We start from the raw sequence: 21,278 nt of genomic DNA, 5'->3' as shown, positions 1-21,278 counted from the left end.
GCAGCCAACACTACTATTAGCTGCACAGAAGTCTTTCTTAGTAAGCCTCACTGTCATAAGACGCGCGGCTATAACTAATGGAATAGAAATGGCTCAGATGGCCTAGGAAAACGGGTTCAGTTTAGAAGTTTCTCAACAGATCTATAGTGTAGATGTACATACAGACAACTACCTCCCTTTAATTTTCAAAGACTTCTTTTAAATTCGTTTGCTTTTAAATTATTTCTGCTACTTGGCTGTATAAAAAAATCGTTACCATTGGTTGATTTTCAATGACCCAATAGAAAGGTTGCACAAGACGGTTGCGATGGTGAGATACAGTTATTTAACCCTTTCTCTCTCTAGTATTTTCCTCTAATGTTTCTCTGAATTGGAAGACGCCTTATAAATAAGCCTTACAACTCAAAAAAATAATTTCCATGTTTTTACAAATGTTAAAAATAATGATGTAAGTTATTATGTTATCATATTAAAAGTGTTTAGCTTTCATAAGTCTCAAATCATATATCATAAAGCAATAGAGATAGGAGCGAGAAATAAAATGTTAAAATAAAAGGTTAAAGCTGACTTTAATATACAAATAAAAATATCATAAATATCACTTCCCCATTTCTAAATGACCTTTTTCGTCTACTAGCAAATTGTTTTCTGCTACTTGGCTGTGTTATATTCCCATTACCATTTGTTGATTTTCAAATACCCGACTGAGAGTTGGCACATGGTTATTTCGATAGGGAAATACAGTCATTAAATCCTTTCTTCCTCTAGTGTTTTACTCTAATTTTTATCTTTTGTTCTATAAGATTTAAATCTGATATATTTAATGTTAAAGAAACAAATGCATAAAGTTATCAAGTTTGTTCAACTTTGTAAAGATAATGAAAGTGCCCGCAGTGTCAAAATAATCAAAGTTAGTTTAATAAAGTAGTAAAATTGTGCGACCTGCTCTAAATTGTTGAAAAGGGGTTTCTTAGATACTGCAACAGTTTCTTTAAAAATGTGTCGTTTTTATTTTAACTTACTGTTAATTTGTAGATATTATATCAGGTATGACTTTATTAAAGTTTATAAAAAATATATAAAGAAGATTAACCCCTTCAATACAAGAATAACTGGATTCTGGCTGTGAAATTTTTATTCATTTTATGAACCTAGTAACAGTGTCTAACTTTTTATCTTTGTGACGTAACAAAAATTGAAGGATGAGAGTGGAGGTGGGAAAGGAAACCCTTAAAAAATAAATAGATTTTTGTTACGTCACAAAGATAAAAAGTTAGACACTATTACTAGGTTCATCTACTAAATAAAAATTTCATCAAGACATACGCTACCCTGAACATTAAATGATACAATTGAATCCTTATATAAAAGTAAAAGGATAAATGTCGTGTGTAGCATAATATATTGCTAACCACTGAAACAATATTGTACTCTTTAACAGTGAAGCTGAAACTTTGTTTGGGGAGGGTTCCAACTCCTCTAGTCCGTGAAAAATCCCCCCCATCAAAAAAAATTTGCCAAACATTTTTTTGTTACTTTTTTCTTTTTTCCCTTCTTCACTTAAGTGCCGTGTCGGGCATAAATGCTAACACTCAAACATATGAATAAAAAGAATTAAATTTATAGCAGCCGTAACTAATACTTATGCATTATTTACTGTACTTATCAAAATTTACTTTCACTATGGCATCATATATTCACAACTTTAGGCAAGTGCTTCAAATTTATCTTTTATGTTGAGAGAGGACATTGTATTTCATTTCTTTAAAATACTTGCATACTCTATGTACATAATTTCTTATATTGTCTTCTAATTAATTAATCTAATTATTTATATTGAAACTAGCAGCTTCGCCCCTAGCCTCTAGGGGCTTGCCACAAAGGTTAATTAAAAAGAAATAAATAGGTACTTCTGGTGCTTCAACCACTAATTTTTAATAATTAATTGCCTAAAAGGAAAAAAATTATGGTTATTTTTTTTTGGGAGGGGGGGTTAAGGGTGTCCACCCCAAGAAAATAGCCTAAAACCAACACAGGACCAGTTTATATATTCCCTGTAGAGAAGAATTTAATCAGTTTAGTGGTTATTCAATCAGTTAAAGGAATCATAATATATTTTCAATAAATCATAAGACAGGTCAAGCAAGGAAGTGTCTATAGATTGGAAGGACTTATCAAGAGAGTAATATATAAAACTTTATTGCTGATAATTTTTTCATGTTATAAAGAAGAGAAAAAAGATAATTATCTGGTTAGTTAAATTGTTTCTTTGCAGAAAAAAGTTCAAAATTGAATATTAGAGTTTCTTTAAGCTAACTCTTTATAAATTCTAAAAAAAAATCTAAATAATCTTAGAAATTTGAAAGTAGTGGCCAAAGTGTCTTGAAAATCAGCCATGTGACGTCATAAAAATGAGGGAGATGAGGGGAGAAGAATGAAAGAAAAACCCTAAAAAGAGATGATTGAACCCATCATTTCTATGATGTCACATGGCTGATTTTTGAGACACTTTGTCCCACTACAATATGAAACAAAGTAAACACAATGTTAGATTCTACAAATACCAAAGGCCATCAAGTCATGATCCAATTTATCAAAATATCAAGAAAAGTATGTTATAGATTAGATATTCTTACATAAAAATGGCAGTCATTTTTTTATAGACTCAGAGAATCCAGAGCATCATCTGCATGTAATGGGATGCAATACTCTAACACCCAAGGTTAAGTAACATCCATCAGACGACCAACCGTTTGATTGCATGACCTTTGTCTGAGAAGTCCTAACTGTGCATGATAATGAGTTGCACCTGTTTAGAGGCCAATACATTCCTCCACTCTTACTATTTCTGTCATGCACCTGACATAGCAGCAGTAGGAACCATTTTTAACGTCTACAGTTATGAAGATGAATGTTGGCCCAAGATTCAAACCTATCACGATTGTGGCTTATAAAAATTCAACATAATCGTTTAAAGAAAATTGAACCTATAAAATATTTTAAAAATCAGCTTAAGCTTATACAATTGGTTGTTGATAGGTCTCTGAATAGTTTGTCTAATACTTAAATATTGAACAAGAAGAATATCAAATTTTTTCAAAGATGATATCAAAAAGTATATTTCTAAACAATTTACAGCCAGTCTTCATTTTGCTTTAGCATTGAACTTCCTGTTAATAATTAATAGTTTAGATTTGGTTCAGAAGTCAAATGTTTTTTTTCCTCCATGATCAAAAATAGTCATTTTTACACAAAGTTCATTTAAAGCACAGAAAACTATTAAAGAAAGTTTAAAAAGCAAGGGGAGTGTGGTTATTTTTTGCCTATGCCTAACCCTTTTTGGGAGCCCTAACCCTGCGGGAGCTAACAAGTGCCCAATATTACCTGACCCACAGTAATAAAAAAACAAGGATGATGACATCCATAAAAGCAAAGCACTGAAACGGGAGGACAAACGGACATTAACACTTGTACTTACACTTCCTAAATTGTACTCAACTACTAAAGGAATTATCATGCAAAGTTTGAAATCGATAGGACAATTCTAACATGCCTAAATTAACGAATAAAAGCTATCTATCATGGACGGACGTACAGACGGACGGACAGACGGACGTACGTACGGATGGACGGATCAACCCTAATTATAGAAAAGCTTCGCTTTTAATAACAAACTTATTTTCAAAAATAAGGAGAGGGGATTATTTCTGCTCAATGAGGTGATTTGAGGATCGAAAAATAAAAAAAAATTCATTTTAAAATAAATAACGCATCTCATGTTATTACCCTACTTTAATATGGGTAACTTTGAAAAGTAAAACTATTGTTCAATAATACCTTTTCCTATAGTTGGATAAACTTTTTACCAATACTTGTTAACCTAACCTAAGCTGTGCTCATGCATAGTCAAATATTAAACTACTTGGGGCCTTACCCCTAGCCTCTAGTGGCTTGGGCCCCAAGAGGTTTGATCAAACCAATTTTTCGTAATTCAGATTTTAAAGAAAAATAAAAAAAAAATTTGGGGGGGAGGGGAAATTTTTTTTTGGGCGGGGTTAGTCAACCCCACTATTTTAATTTTAGTTTTAAAAAGAAATTTTTTTTGGGGGGGTTGGGGGTGTCCAACCCCCCAAAAAAATAGTTATAAACCTTTCCGGGACCTATGAGAAGCTACTCTGTAAAGGAGAACCCGATCGGTTCAGCGTTTAGCGAGATCCTTCGCTACAAGCAAACAAACAGACAAACAAACAGACAGACAGACATCGTTCTACTTTTTACTATAGATATATGTATTATGTATTGTATATCTATAATACAAAGTAGAATGATGTCTGTCCCTCCGTCTGTTCATCTACTCATCAGAGTATATACCTATTGGTCCTGTGGTGGTTTAAAGCTATTTTCTTGGGGGGTGAAACACCCCTAACCACCCCAAAAAACAAAAAATCCTCTCAATTTTTTTATCCTTTATAAATAACAATTCAACAATTATATATAGATATTTTTGTTCTTTACGCTAAAATATTTATTTTAGCATCATGGTAAATTAAATTTATAATAATCCAGGTTAACTCAAATTACAAATTACAATGTTAACAACCTTTAAAAATTTTTAAATTCTTACACATCTAAAAATGTAGTCAATACATTTGATAAAACTTTAAATCTACGCTTGATATGTTTTCTCCCAATTCTAATAAAACGTGCCAAGTTTCAGAACAAGAAGAGAATACCAACCAAGTTGAAGCCAATCTCCAACTCATATGACAAAGCATAAACTTAGCTACCAAACCGAATAAGTTAAACACAATATTGTCAAAGTTTACAACATTTAGCTGGTTAGGCTAAATTGATTCAAGTGATAGATGTGATAAACAATTCAACTTTGCCAAAGAAAAAGCAGTTCAATTCAATACTTTAAACTTAGATTAAAATTATGTTATGAAGTACTTATAAGCTATAATTTGTGAGAATATTAAATAAAGCTAGATTTTCCAAGAATAAGATTTATCCAATGCTTAATTAAACTCTAGCAAGCTACCAGATGTATTTTGCTTTTCTTATAACAATAGAAACTCAGAGTAAACTGCATAGCCGGCTTATACAAGTACAACTTGATGCGCTACCGTACCCTTACTCCTAGAATCCAAGCTATTAAGCTACAGAGCTGTACTAATCAGTGTCCCAAAATCTAATTCAGCATGTATTATACAACTTAATATTTCTTATCAAGCATCCTTAAAGAGAGGTACAACTATAGAGGTTCCCATGTTCCGGTATGCTCCAGGGCCTCTGGAGTGTCAACCGGTGCGAGTGTCCCCCTAGGGCCGCGACCAATGGCCACAAATATACTAGCATTCTCTAGGGCCTCTAGAGTGTCATCTAGTTGCAATTGCTTGTACACAAGGTTCTCAATTGCATTTGTGTCGTGCGTTTCAGTCCCTAAAGCTCCAAACGCCTACAGATAGCTGTCCTTTAATCTCTAGTAATTTTACAAGACTTAAAATATTTGTATCTACTATATATGTAATTGCTAACCACGTTGATTCCTAACCCTCAACTAAGAATGATTCTATTTTTGCACTTGAATAATTCCTAATCAAGTTGGAGGAAAGAACTCCACTCTTTACTAACGTTTTCCAAAGGTACTAGGGCTTTCTAACAAGCTTTGATATTAGCAACTACTTTGAATTTCTAAATAAAAAAAAATCATCAAAGTATTTTTGAAGTTACTTTATATTTAGACAATATAGTAGCAAAGGTCCTTTAATAAGTTGTACATGTAGACTATCATAACCTAATGAATATCAACTATATACATAATCACTAATCACGCTATTCCCTCCGCAGGAATAACTCCGCTCTTTACTAATCGCTTCCAAAGGTACTAGGACTTTCTAACAAGCTTTAAATTAGTAATTATTTTGCTTTCTAAGAAAAAGTCTATTAGATAAAGAATATTTAAATAATAAACATTTACCAAGATAATATAGAGGCAAAGGTCCTTTAGTAAGTTATGATATGCTTATAAGTTAAGTTTTTAAATTAGTTTTACTTTTACTCTTAAACTGCTTAAGTAATGGCAAAATTAATACAAAGACCTAAGTGTTGTAAACACTTCCACGCGAAGATCTCCTATTATTTATTAACTTTTGTGCAATAAAGAACTGTTGTCTCACAACTTCAAGTTCAAATTATTCAATATATACCAAAGTGAAAAATGTACTAAGTGTTTATTGTTTATACTTTATTGTTGATTAAATGTGAGTATCATAGTTTAGTATTGTATTCTAACATAAGTATAATAATGTTTTTTAAGTTATTTTCAATTATTTTATATAAGGTTAAATATGTTTTATGACAGTTAAAACATATCTTTGGATTTGCAAAGTGTAAACCATAAGTTCTTAATAAGAAAGTAAACTTTAAACTTATAATATTTGATTCTTTAAGATTTTCTTTACACTTGACATGTAATTGTTTGTTATCCAAATACTTTGAAAAATAATCATCAAACTTCATTATGTTTTGTAAATTTACAAGTCCAAAGATATAATAGTTAAACTTAGATAACTTTGCTAAAGATAGATTTTTTAAGCAGCATAAGTATATGATTTTTCAGAACTTAGACTATTTCTCTATGTTTTGAGCTTCATTTGATTTTTACAAGTCCCAACAGGGAACTTGTAAAATTTCTATAAATCTCAATAAGAGTAAAACAGAAATTAAGATAAATGAAAAATTGATACACATAAAAATAAACACCATCCTTATAAAAACTAACAGAATGGTTAAGAAAAGAGATAGTATACAGATAAACACATTAGATAGGTTAAACATTAAGAGATACAGAGGTTAAATAAAAGATTACGAGTGAATGAGTGTGCAAGGCTCATTGAGAACCAAATACTTTGCTGCTCTATTTATACTGAGATCTTAGAATGTTCTAGAATTTAGTTAATGGCATAATCTGATGCAATCCTAGCTTTTTGTGCAATAAAAAGTATAACAAAAACTTCTACATCAGTTTTTGTCATATAATAAAGAAGATTCTGGAAACTTACACATGATGCAATATTAGCTGTTTATGTCATAATAAAACTTCTACATCAGTTTTTGTCATATCTATAATACAAAGTAGCTTGATGTCTGTCCGTCTGTCCGTCTGTCCGTCTGTCCGTCTGTCTGTCTGTCTGTCCCTTAAGATCTCGGTAACCACTGAACCGATTGGATTCTACTCTTCAGGGTATATTTCTATTGGTCCTGTGGTGGTTTTAAGCTATTTTCTTGGGGGGTGGGACACCCCCAACCCCCCCCAAAACAAAAAATCCCCCCCCCATTTTTTTTTATTTTTTTTTTTTGCTGAAGATTTCCTAGGTTCTTTAGGTTTTGTAGAAGATTTCTTAGGTTCTTTAGGTTTTGCAGAAGATTTCCTAGGTTCTTTAGGTTTTGTAGAAGATTTCCTAGGTTCTTTAGGTTTTGTAGAAGATTTCCTTGGTCCTTTAACAGATTTCGCCTTAATTTTTTTAATCACCTCTTGGGGCAAAGCCCCTAGAGGCTAGGGGCGAAGCCGCTAGTAATAAAGAAGATTCTAGAAACTTACACATGATGCAATATTAGCTTTTTATGTATGACAAAAACTTATTCATTGGTTTTTGCTTGTATAATTAAAGTGTTTCTAAGAACATTCTAGTATCTATATACAATTACATAATACAAAATAATGATGAAATTATTGAATCACAGTAAATAACTATACTCTTGTTTCCTACAAAAAGTCTAGAATATTCTAGATATAAAACACAATTATATAACTTTGAATTGTTGTGCAATCCTAGTTTTTGCTCTTGTAAAATTGTAGCAAAAACTGCACTTTCTGTGGGAAACTCAAAATATACTAATACTTGGTTTTTTTTATGTATTTTAAAACTACAATTCTTTTTATGTTTTTTTTTATTTTTAGAACTTTTTTATTTAGTTTACTGGACATTAGTCAAATTGATTTTTTTTGTGTATTTTTTAATAAAAAGTAAATCATCCTTCCCTCTCTGCATAAAAAACAAAAAAAAATTTTCAATTGACGAGGGTGAAATCATTTTGTCTATGTTTCAAAACAAGGGTAAAAATTAGAGCAGGAGTCAGTCTCAGGATACTTCCACTTGGAAGAGAGACAAAAAGTAAGTTGAATCCTGAGTCACTGAACAAATTTCTGATATTGACCAGAGATAAATCCAGAAACCTATCAACGTTCATTTTTCCCTCCCCTGAGAATTTAGCTCTAATCTTTGAGCGAATCTCGTCCCTTGTATGGGGCATCCAAAAAATGTCCTCAGGGAAATACCCATACAATTTGAGACACTGGGCACTCATGTACCCAGAGTCCACGAGATATAGCTCTTCCCCTTGACTAAGAAGCACATTCAGGTCTCTAGGATTGTCCACTGGTACAATCCCATAGACCTTATCCACGAAGGTACATGAGTCAAGAATTTCCTGATCCTGTGCTCCAAGGCAAATATATTGGGAGCTGGGTATTGTTGTAGGACAACCATACACTTGGATCAGGTTTGTCTTAGTCTCATACAACTTCTGGTAATAACTGCTTCTATAGTGCTGTCTAATTACTAATTGATTACTTTCACTATCTTTAGTACTGGCATTAAAGAAACAATAATGGGGTGGGGGTGGTTGAGCAAAGAGATGGATATACTTCTTAGTCATGCTTTGTAATGCTGGCCTAAACCCCCCGCTACTTATGCTTGCCTGTTGAACTCTATGGATTCCCCAAGTTTCCCTAAACCTACTGAGAAGATTGAGTTCAACATTATTCTCATCAATTCTGAGCATGCAAGGAAGTATAGCTGCTCTTTTTTCAACAGCCCCTGTGAGTACAGCAATTTTATCGTAGTAGAGATTGTGTTTGAACAATGTTTCACTATCTATGTCTGTCAACTTATAATTAAATTTTTGTGTACAAGCTAAATAGGGTGATAGAGCATAACTTGGTTTAAAAATCAATGACGTGTTTGTGATTTCTGACAGTGTTGACTTCTCAGAAAAGGGGAGTGAGAAGTAAAAAGGTGAGTAAAGAGCCCGCCTATTCTGAATCTTTCTTTCAAGAAGATTTTTCTCTGCTGGGATGGAAAAAGACGTATTACAGTGATCGCCGATGAGGACAGGGAAGCTTTTTCTAATCAATCTTGGACTATCAAACCCCTCTAAAATTTCGAAGTCGTCGAAATCTTCAGCTACCTCATACGAATTTTCACTAACCTCCTTGTTCTCTGACTCTCCCTGACCATTCTCCTTGTTGACAACATGATGGCCGTTTGTTGTTGCAGGTGTACAGACCTCCATGTCTAAATAAAATATTTTTTGGTCACCCTGTTGTTAGATAATATGTTCCTTTAGTCTTAAAACAACTTCATTATAGTAAAGTGTTTTTTATTTGGGTGTTTTCTCCATGATGCCACTTTTAAGAAATTGGCTTATTGACTTCAGTTATGAAAATGATGTGCATGATGAGAAAGTGATGCTTTACACTACACAACCCAATCTATCTGTTAAAGATGCGTTGAATATTAGTGATTCCTCCTATGTTGATTTTTCCTCTGACTACTTTACTACTTTTCCATCTTCCCCTGACATTCCTTTCTTGGAATCTACTTTAGAAAAACCAGCTCTATTGCAAGAAACTCTAACCCAGCTTGCTACACATCTATCTACTGATAACTCAAAGTTACCTTCAGTTACATCTGAGGCTTCAACAGCTGCTCCATCCTCTGTATTCTCACCAACCTCATCAGCTTCTTTGCTTTCAGTAGGGTCACCCTTATCCTCAGCAACCACTTTAGAATCTGATGTAGCAACGCTGTCTTCTCCGTTGCCAACGCCCACAACTTCGCCTCCATCATCAAGAGTGGTCTCATCTCCGTCCACCACGATGATAACTTCAGGTTCCGGTCTCTCAATTATCTCTATGTCTACCTCCACCTCCTCCTCTCTCCGGGTCTTGGAGGCAGATTCTGAGGAACTTTCTGAGCCTGAAATTCGAAAAAATTTTAGGACCCAAGAAGTGGTTTCAACTCCTTTTAAAGAAGTGAAATTGGATCCTCTAACCACTTATCTACCAAAAGTTCCTACCACTAAAATACCTTCTCCTAAACTCAGTGGTAAAGTTACAAATAAGCGAAAACTTAAATCTGGTTCTCAAACCCAGGTTGGAAACTTTTCTACAAAAACTTATAGTTTACCAAATATTCCCAGTTTTACCCCAAAACCGAGTCCTGCCTATAACAAATCTATCCACCGTGATTATGGTTTGGCTGCCAAGAATTCCTATCAGTCAATTTATGAAATAATCAGCAGGTAAATTTTAAAAGAAAAAAAAATTGTTTACCTATCATTTTTAATAAAATGTATTTTTTTTATAGCCCAGGTTATTTCTCCATTTTGGTTATTGGTGGTACAATTCTAGTGGCCCTATTTCTTATCCTAATATTACTCGCTTTGCTTGCATTGGGTAAGATTTTATTTTATGCTATTTTATGAAATTAATTTGCAGACTTTTTTATTGGGTGCGAACGATTTTATAGTCTGTTAGTCTATATAGATTATATATATTTATGATACTATTATCAAAAAGATCAAATTTCAATTTTTAAAATGGCCAATACTGATCGCGTGTGTCCAAAAAATTATAAGAATAAGATGGAAAAAATAAAATTAAACCAATAGATATTATTTTTAGACTTTAATTTGGTTTATTTTGCTTTTGTTATATTCTCTTTTACTTTAATTAAATTTCCTTATTCATAATGTCGTCTTCGTGTATAGGTTTCGCGATTTTCATTTTTCAAACTTCATAATTATCAGCGGCATTCTTAATTTCTATTGCGTATTTACTAGAACGGTTAAATTTAAAAGAAAACTTATTATTTTTGTTGTTAATTGATTTTTTATTCGTAGGTCAAAAGTGTACTAAAAAGATTAAACGGCGTTCCCAGCAGAGTCAAACGGCTAGCTCAAGAGTTCATCGTGCTACCCAGAAAAACCTTGATCCTACCAAATATTTTAATACTACTAATTTTGGTCCCAATTTGTCTACTATCCCTCCTGACTCCGTTGTGAATAATCTGCAAAAATCTTTTTCAATCTAAAGTTTACTTAGTGTTTCCTATTGTTCTTGAGATAAACTAAATTCATACTTTCTATTACAGTTTAGAATTTTCATCTCTTGTGTAACTGAAAAGTACCAACTGCTAATAAGTTTTTTTTTACAGTAGTGTCAACAAAACAATTAAGCCCTGTAAGAACTATAAAAAATTGCCAACCTATGTTTTAACAAGGCGAATCCCCCTATTATACAGTTGTATATTATCCCAAAAAAAATGTTCTTTAAACACTATTATCTCTCTACTAATATTATCAATGCTTAAACTAATAAACACAAACATCAGTATGGATTATGCTTACCTATATATCTTTACTAATAATGTCAATAGATAAATTAATACCTATAATTATTGAGTTTAGATTTACTTACCTATTACTATAAAAAAATTTTAATTTCAGATTTTTTTTTACAACAATGAGTATCCCGGATGGAAGTTCCCAGATTATCTTAAATAAGATTAAAACAATTCTCAATTCCCTTCTGCAAGAAGAACGCGATGAGGCTACGACCGATAAGTTATTTCTTGGTGCTGTTGCCCTTGGACTTTTGGCTCTCGGGTAAGTTTATTATTTTATTCTCCCCCTCTATTTCATTACTAGAACCAAATCCCCTTTCTCCTCTTTCCTCTCTTAAATATTTTAATTCTGACATTTGCTTATTTGCATTCTCAGCCCCAAAACTGCGTATGGTTAATATTTTTGGATAACAGCTTTTTAGAAATATCATTTGACCTATTTTTTCACCCTTTTGGATGACATATGTTTTCCCTGATAAGTTATGAAGTATGAAATAAACATTACCCAAATAATCAGGATCTATGATCCCACCAGTGCATATTATATTTTTTAAACTTAAACTTGATCTCTCCCTAAGCATAGTAAAATGACTTTCGGGTGCTTTAATTTGGAAACGCAAATCTATCTTGACGCAATTTCTTGGTAAAATCTTTATGAGTCCAGGACTATAAAAGTCCAGGCCTACAGATAGCTTTGTAGCCCGGGTAGGCTTTTTGATACTAGCATCCGAAGTAATTACAGCTGTCATTTTTTTTTGAACGGCGGCGGTATTGAGGTTATGTTTTAAGAAGAGAAGACAAAATATTTCCCAACCAGGTAAAGTTTTTTTTATCTCCTTTCTAATATGTTAATGACAATTATAAAAATATGAGTATAGTAGTATAGATTATAATTAGATTTTTATTTAGTTTATGGTATTGACAGCTGTTTAAAACCCAATATTCGCTATAAGTGATGTTACAGGGATGTAAATATTCTTTAATAATCATTTAATATAGTTTAGTTAAAAGTCTTTTTATATTTTAGATCCCGAACGAGATGAGAGCCAAGAACTAGAGTTGCGTCACCATCACCAACAACCCCCTCGGACAAATCAGGCGATTGAAATGATGCCCCAACCCCCTGAGATAAATCTAGAGGTATATCAAATAAGGCTTTTATATCTTCTGAAAGAAATTATTATTTTTACTTTTATAAAAGTCATTCTAAACTTAAATAAACTTTGATATACAGTAGGCTATTTTTTTTATTTGATTGCATAGAATCCCTGCTAATTATTTATAGGTGTATTAAACTAATTATTAGCTACCTAATTCATTAAGTTTTACTTCGCTTCTGTAACTTTAATATACTAAAATTTTATACTAGGTTTTTGGTAATTAAATTTCTTTAATTCAAATGATTTAATTTACTTCCTTCTAATTTACTTTAAACTCCTCAAATCTTAAGTACCCTTTCTATAATATATACTGACTTTTTTTTCTGATCATATATACTTTCAGATATTAAAACATAAATTCCTACCTAATAAAAATTTTTATTTATAGGCTCGTCTATCTGCGGAACTGGGACAGTCAAGAAACCCTTTCTTGCTGCCCGTGAATAGAGTAAGAAAAGTTTTCCTTATAAAACAAATCTTAACTACAGTACCTAGCTTACTATATGTGTAATTACAAATTTTATAAAAGTTTTACAGTATTTTAAAATTAAACTTTTCACCTATTATTTTCTAACAAATTATTTGGTAAAGCTAGTATTGTTTTTAAGTTTTTAAAGTTTTTCATTAAAGTTTTAACTACGCTAAGAAGCATTGCCCTCTGTACTTGCTTAGCTAAACGCATATTAACTTCAATGTATTCAAAAAATGTTGATGACTTATTTAAATCATCAGCTTGCTTATTCTTTCTAATGCAATGTTTACTTTTTTCCTTATTCTTTAAGTTACTAATTTTCTGCATTAATCTTAATCGGGTTTGTTGAATAAGCCATAATAAAATTTCTTCCATGAGTCGTAAATCTATATTGGAAGTCCTAACTATAATTTCATCCCTGCCCCTTAAATTAGAGGAGTTATTTCTAACTATAAGTTTATAGTTCTTTAGTTTGCACATCTTAAAGTTTTTTTTTTACTGAGAAATTATTTCCTTATTACAATAAATGAATGCTAATCAATTTTAATTTTGTTTCAGATGGTTCCAAACCCCAATATACACAACTGGTAAAAAACTCTGCTTTTGGACCCACCTTTTCGGACTTTCAACTTTCGGACTCAATCTTTTCGGACTTTCAACTTTCGGACTCAATCTGTGATAAAAATTGTGATATACAAATTCAAAATTCTTTAAATTTCAATATTCATAACTGATAAAAAAAACTCTGCTTTCGGACTTTTTTTTATTTGGTCTTTCAACTTTTGGACTTAATCTGTGATAAAAATTGTGATAAAAATATACAAATTCAAAATTCTCTAAATTTCACCACCAAAAATCTCATAAAATTAGTGAAAAAAAATTCTTAAATCAAAAGAAATTCTTCATAAATTGTAACTACTCTAAATTTCATCACCAAAAATCTCATAAAATTAGTAAAAAAAGTTTTTTAAATCAAACGAAATTCTTCATAAATTGTAACTAAACGTTTCGGTTTAAAGTTTCTGGCTTAAGTGATAAATAATATTTTTTTTAACTACCTCAATAATTCAAACATAATAAACTACCTCGTGTCTTTTCGTGATAGTAAGCAAACTAAGATCTCAAAGCTTAAATACTTATTATTCTATTTTCTTATATAATTTGGCATGTATAATAAAGATTTCTAAATTTCAAGATTCCTCCATCAAATTCTTATAAAAACAGTGATAAAATTATAAACTAATTCAATTACTATGTAATTTATGAATAATATTTTGTTTTAAAGTTTTTGGCCTAAATAATAACTATATTTTTTTTATTAACTACCTCAGAAAATTCAATTTTGATAAGCTACCTTATATATTTTTTCTCAAATTTATACTTTAAAATTGTACATAACTTTTTTTTTACTTAAACTAAATCTTTCAAAAATTGTAAATTATATTCAAACTTAACTTAAGTACAGTGTTGTTTTTTAAAACGTGATTCTTCTTTACAAATATTTGACCTCCTCAGTGGTAAAAACTTATTATTTTTTTTAACGCAAACTTATAACTAAATATTTCGGTTCAAGCTTTCGATATAACTTCAAGTTTTTTTTTACAAAAAATGTTACTTATGTAATAATCTTTTAATATACATCTTGTTTATAGGAAAAGTCTTAGTCTAGATAATTAAAGAATTAAGTTAAACCTGCTAATTGGATAAATATGTTTATAAAATCTTGCTTCTTGATAAAATTTTCCCGCTATAATTATTCAAAATCTTTTTTCTGTACTTCAATTCTATTTTAATTACCTTTTTATATCCTAATATATCTTAACCTAATCTTAATCTAACAAACTCAATATATAAAGTCTTATTTCAATAAACTTAATTAAACTTTCTTTTGGGAAGGCATTTAAGTTCAAACTAATATTTCTCTTACACTAGAATTTAGTTTTTAAAGTATTGTCCTCTCTCTTCCTTGTAGCATTTGTTAAGATCTTTACAACCTAGGTGTATTCAATCTTAAGTAGGTATAGATATTCTACTACGGCTAATCAATTTAATGATTATTATATAGTTGATTTTCATTTTCGAGATATGTGAACAATTTTATTTAACTAAAGGTCTTTACATCCTGGTGTATTTAACCTATAGATAAATGTCATTCTTTTTGTTAGGTATTCTTTTTGCCATTTTTAGAGGGAATATACTTGGGTTCCAAAATTGTACTGCTTAAAGAAACACTAGAATTTATACTTTCATTGCCTCAACATATAAGAGTTTAATTAAGATGCTTAAAGGTCCTCTATATATATCTATTTATTTAAAATCTTACTTTAATAATTACTTAGAAAAAATTCTTTTTATGTTTTCAACTAAAACTCAACAGTTATTATATTTGGGAAGAAAAACTGGCTTTGTTAACTTTAAATGAAATAAACTTTCCTATATTGCTCTTTAATTTGTCTAAGATCATAGAGAATATTACATTAAAAAAATTTTTGTAATTTTACCTAGGAATCTACAATTTTAAACGTAAATCTAAGATCTTTTAATTAGGAGAAAAAAAATTAAAGGAATTTTAATAATATTTCAAAAAAAATTTCATTATGCAAAAATTATGACAAAACTTAAGGCAATAGTTCTACAATTTTGTATTACATATATCTAGTTCTAGACTCCTTCCTAAAACATAAGATTCTATCTAATGTAAGCTATATACTCTATCTTATAAAATTTATTGAAAATTTAATTGATATTATAAAATAAAGCCTACCAAAAATTCTCTTCATTCTTTAATCACTTAAAGTTTTATGTTTCACCGACAAAAGTTTGTTGTAGACATAACTGCTTAAATACTTTTTCCGCCTTATATATTAAAACCAAAATATGATTGAAACAAAGAAAAGTTTTTATTTGTAGTCTCTCTTTAATCGAGCTCGGTCTTTAAAATTCTATTAAAATGTTGAAAACACATATGATATTAGTTTTAAAGTTACTCAATATTTTCTGAAAGAAAACTTTTAATCGAAAATCCGAAAACGCTTAAAACTAGTTAATAATAACAGTTGTTTCCATGTATAGGGATGAGATACACTTTACTTTGAATATTTTAAATACATAAGGATGAGATTTTTTTTTGATTACCTATTTTGATTCAACTGGTTTTTTTTTTCCGAATAGATAATTTGCTTTTTAGGTTATCGACTGGAAGAAGAATTCTACTGGAAGGAGAATAACAAATGGTTAAAACATTGTTTTAACTAAAGTTGTCAACCCCCCCCAAAAAAATATTGTAAAATTTACTTTTAAAAACTGATACTTAGAACTACTGTTCAACTATAACAATGCTTAAATTTTAACGTCTACTTCTAGATCTCAAAGGTATTGTTTCCAATCTGTTTATTATAAGTTTTTTAGAGCTATTTCGAGGCTTGTAATGTGCTTTAATTTTTTCATATAATTCCTTAGATCCAACTCCCAAAAACGCTATTGAGCTAAACACAAAAATATTAATGAATATCTGATAATATGAATTTCTGAAATAGTTACTTATATGTTTAATAATTGTAGCTTGTTCCAGATTACTTCTGGTATCATTAACTTTTAATTCCAATAGATGTCTTTGATCAGATGTTAACGAGGAAGAAATTACTTTAAAATTAGATTGTCTTTCTATTACCACATCTCCTTTGTGAGGTAGATTAAATTCCAATTTCCCATTAAACATAATATGTACCGGGTAATTTGAACTATCTAAATCCTTTTGAAGCCCTATCACAAATGCTTTACCTATTTTATCATCATGTTTAAAAAGCAAAATTCCCTCGTTTGTTATTTGAAATAATTTTGTATTGCTAATAAAAGGACAATATTGAATAATAAGGTCAAATTTCTTATCATTTATATGTTTCAAACAAAAAGTTATTGCTTCATTTAGTCCTAATTGTTTTTCATCTTCAGTGATAAATTTAGCAATCTTTTGGTTTTCTGTATTGTAGTAATAATAAGCATCCAAAGAAATTCCCGCGTATGGTATCACAATCAAAGAATTATATTTAATTTTGTTTGATAAAATATTTAATTCTAAATAGAATGTTGGTTTACTATCAACCAGACCTGATCCTATAAAATTGATATTTACTAAGTCAGAGTGTTTATTTTCAGGAGTCAATTTTCTTCTAAGATCATTTGTTACAACCCCTTGGAAACAATATTTGAAAGTTACAATCCAATTTTCCAGAAAACTTATTAAAATTCTTGCAGGAATATAGAGATTATTAAATGTAAGATCTACCCCTCTAATAAAAGTATTATCTTTTTTCATTGCTTCAGTTATGGAAGGTATAGGTTGAAAAGCTTCCTTTAAATATTTTTGATGCATCTTAAAATTATCCAAATGAAAAGATTGTTTATTTTCATCTATTATATAATTTACTTCAAAATCTGAGTTAATTTGTTGGTCTAGAGCTGTCATATGCGAAATTATTGTATCAATTTCTTTTGATAATTGATCATATCTATTTGTAAGTGCAAGAAATTTATTCAGACTAATAGCTATATTTGAACCTTTTGCTTCAATTTCAGCATTATTAGTATTTAGTTCAGTTTTTAAATCATTAAAAGATGTTCGGAAGAGTGTGTTTACATCCTTCATATTTTGGTTGTAGTCAAAAATAATCTTTACCACCGATTTAGTTGAGTCTAGGTATTTATCTCGGTTTATTTTTTCATGATAGAAAAAATCTATCACATCTTCTGAACATGAAAATGTTATGAAAATAGCCAAAAATATGATGTTCTTCATGATGAAAAAGAATTTTTTTTTTAAAACCAAAAATGTTGTTTGCTGTTATATTGTTGCTCGTATAGTAAAAATAATTATATTTAAAGCATGAAGTAATCTAAAGGAAGTTTAAAATAAGAAATTGACACTTGTCATTGTTCATCTCTGGTTTGTGTTTAATAGATATACCACAAATAGAGTGATCAACAAAAAATTTTAAATTTTATTTTACTTTAATAGAACTAAATATCTTAAATATCATACAATGTATTTTATTTTCTTACTACACTAATTAAAACCTTTATTATTACTTAAAATTATAAAATTAAAATTTTGGGTAACAATTTAATTAAATTAGACTTAAAAGTAATGAACCTACTCTATACTTTTTGTTCGTCTGTGTGTAAGTCAAACGTTATTTGTTTTGGTGTTTCTCCAGACTTTTCATGATCTTTTTGCTTTTGTTTTATTATTCCTTGTAATTTACTTCTTGTTATAGGCATTGAAGTCTCATCAATATCATCATTTAAAATTTGGTCCTTTATTTCACTATCTGAAATTAAATTTTCAGGTTTAGGTTTGTCAAACTCATTTATTGAATCAATAGTCAATTTATCCAATTTTTCATCATTTTTGAATAATTCAAAATTTAAAGGTGCTGATGAAATTAATTTCTTAATTTCTTCAGTGGTTAGATTTATAGGTTGTTGTTGAGCAATTTCTTTTATTTCTTTAGGTAAATCCTTAAATTCATCAGAAAAAGGTATATACTTTTTGAAATGATTAAATGGCCTAATTATGGTCAATTCATCAACAATTCTAGATATCCAGGCTGAAACTGGATTTACTTTTACAATAACAAAAGGTTGAGGATGATAATATGTTTTAAGAGGTTGTGTAGTACCCAATATTTTACTCATATCCTTTACAAAAATTACATCTCCTACTTGGAATGATCTAGTAACCTTATTTCTATTGGCTTTGTCAAGTCTATTATCTCTTTCCTTTGTTATGAAATGTCTCACGGAATCTAGATTTTTTGTTAAACTTAATTGTTGTGCTTCAAATGTTTTTACACTACGAGAAATTATAGGGTGAAATTTTGGCACTAAAGGATTATCTAGGAAACATTTACTTAAATGCGACTCTGTGCCAAATACTAATTGATTAGGTGTAAAACCGGTTTTTGTTATACGACTGGAATTATGCAATTGAGCTATTATAGATGGTAAAAACGTCCAATTAAAATTAGGTTGATTAGATAATACTTTTTTCATTATTCTTTTAACTAAACCCACATAACTTTCCGCTGCTCCATGTGACATTCCAGAAAAACTTGATGAATAAATAAACTGACACCCTAAAAGAGCTAAAATCCGTATTGTTTTATTAGAACTAAATAAACCGGCATTATCGCTAAAAACGCATTTTGGGTGGAAGTGAACCCATATATGGTTAACAAAGAGATATAAAAACTCATTTGCTGTCTTTGTGACAACAGGAAGTAGAATCATATAACCAGATATTACACATCTTGCCATTAATATGTGATTAAATCCACTTGCTGTTGGTAAACCTTCAATTAAATCCATATGTATGCATTCTAAAACTCCAGCTGTAAGAGGAAAAACTCCTAATTTATTTGATCTATTAGGATGATTTGTTAACATACATGCTACACATATACTTGCATATTTGTAACATAATTTTTGTAAATTTGGATTATAGTAATTAATCAAATTGCTAATCATTTTCTTAGGACCACCATGGTTTACAATGGTATGCACCATAGCTATATATTTATCCAATAAACTATCTGGTACATAAATTCTAGGGATTTTATTTATAAATTTAATATATAAAATTCCTAACTGTAGAAAATAAAATGTGTTCTTATCTTTATAAGTTTTATCTTTACTGGTTACACAATTGGTATATATTTGTGTATATTGTTTTTGCTGTTCTTCTATTATTTTATCAGTTGTTAATATATCTTCTAAAACTCTTATGGGATTAAATACTGCCCTAGTATTACGCTCGGCTAGGTTGTTAGACAATGCTGATCCAAAAACTTTGGGATCTAGTTCATTTATTATTATGTCTTCTATAACTTTTGAATTATTAATTTTCCAAGTGACTTGAAAACTGTTAGATTTTATTTCTTTCCCCTTTTCCTTTCCTTTTGCAATATTTTTATCTCTTTTGTTAATACTTTCTAACTGTCTTTCTGTCAATCTTGTTTTGTCAACTTCAATAAACTGTGGGTTATTTTCAACCCATACACGCCAATCTTTTACAGTCATTGTTGTTTGATTAGGCATGTAATCATTTAAAGAATCCTTTACAATATATGGTAATTTAATGTGAGCAATTTCAGGCTTACTAACTTGAAAAACGCGACTCAAAAAATCCGCTGGATTATTTTCAGATTTTATAAAAACTAAACCTAAATTTGGATAATCATGTTCTATTTTAACTCCCCAATTATTAATTTTAGTATGGCTGTCTTTAACATCTTGATTATACAGATAATAAAGACATTTATTATCACAAGCTAATAATAATTCATCAGAATTAACCATTTTTCTAGTTGCTTGTAATGAACCTAAAATTGCATACAATTCTAGTTGCATAATATTAGTTTTTCTCATTTCTTCAGGAATTACTTTTGAGTGATATAAAATTATTTCAAAAGAACCCTTATGTTTACCTATATTATATTCTGAGTGCTTATTTAAAATTGTAGGCCTAACAATAAGATTCGAATTTTTCTCATACAATAAAAAGAAAAAAGGAGGTTTGTTCTTATCATTATTAAATCTTATAAGTTTTTTACCATTGAATTTATTTGTTGCATTAATAAGAGTTACAGGCCTATGTAGTACATTTGAAAGTGCGCTAAAAATGTGTAATCCTGTATCTATTTTAAGTACACCCTTTTTAATGTCCTCTAAATATAATTTCATACTTAATTTATTACCTTTATGTTCAGTATCCAGAATATGGTTATACATAATATGTTCTCTAATATGTTTTTGTAGGTCGAAACAAATACTCTCAAATTCTGTTACACAATTTTGAAGTTCCAACATAAGTTTTAAACATACGGATAGTGAGATATTAAAGTGTTCTTGATACCCCAAGGTATCATCATCCATATATTCATACTCAGGCGGATAATTACTCTCAAGATTTATTAAATAATCCTTGATTGTTTGGTTATCTTTTTTAAGAGGAACTGGCTTCACTGGTAATTTTAAATCAAAAATAATTCTATGGGTAGGATCGTCTAAATATATGTAAGATGGAACAAAGTTTTTTGAATATTTTGCTGGTACTATTTGTGCTAAAACGCAAGAGTATTGACTATACTTTTCACTTGCAGCATCAGTAAAAAGTAT

General features: G+C 29.9%; 2 protein-coding genes across 2 annotated transcripts in view; both read right to left on the bottom strand.

The window, feature by feature from the left end:
• LOC145329247 (mitochondrial glycine transporter A-like) overlaps positions 1–21,278 on the bottom strand; it is a 402,442-nt gene that overhangs the window by 217,937 nt on the left and 163,227 nt on the right. The window lies entirely within an intron of this gene.
• Positions 8,074–9,876, bottom strand: LOC145329243 (uncharacterized). Its single transcript, XM_080173292.1, has 2 exons — positions 9,744–9,876; positions 8,074–9,359 (listed from the first exon to the last, which is right to left on the bottom strand). Exon 2 carries the CDS (start codon positions 9,355–9,357, stop codon positions 8,074–8,076), a length of 1,284 nt encoding a protein of 427 aa, XP_080029418.1. The 5' UTR covers positions 9,358–9,359; positions 9,744–9,876.

This window comes from Acartia tonsa, chromosome 10 (assembly GCF_053477335.1).
Source record: "Acartia tonsa isolate MP-2025a chromosome 10, ASM5347733v1, whole genome shotgun sequence".
Classification (NCBI taxonomy): Eukaryota; Metazoa; Arthropoda; class Copepoda; order Calanoida; family Acartiidae; genus Acartia; species Acartia tonsa.
The sequence above is the reverse complement of the archived record's forward strand: the minus strand, read 5'-3'. Positions and strand labels throughout refer to the sequence as shown.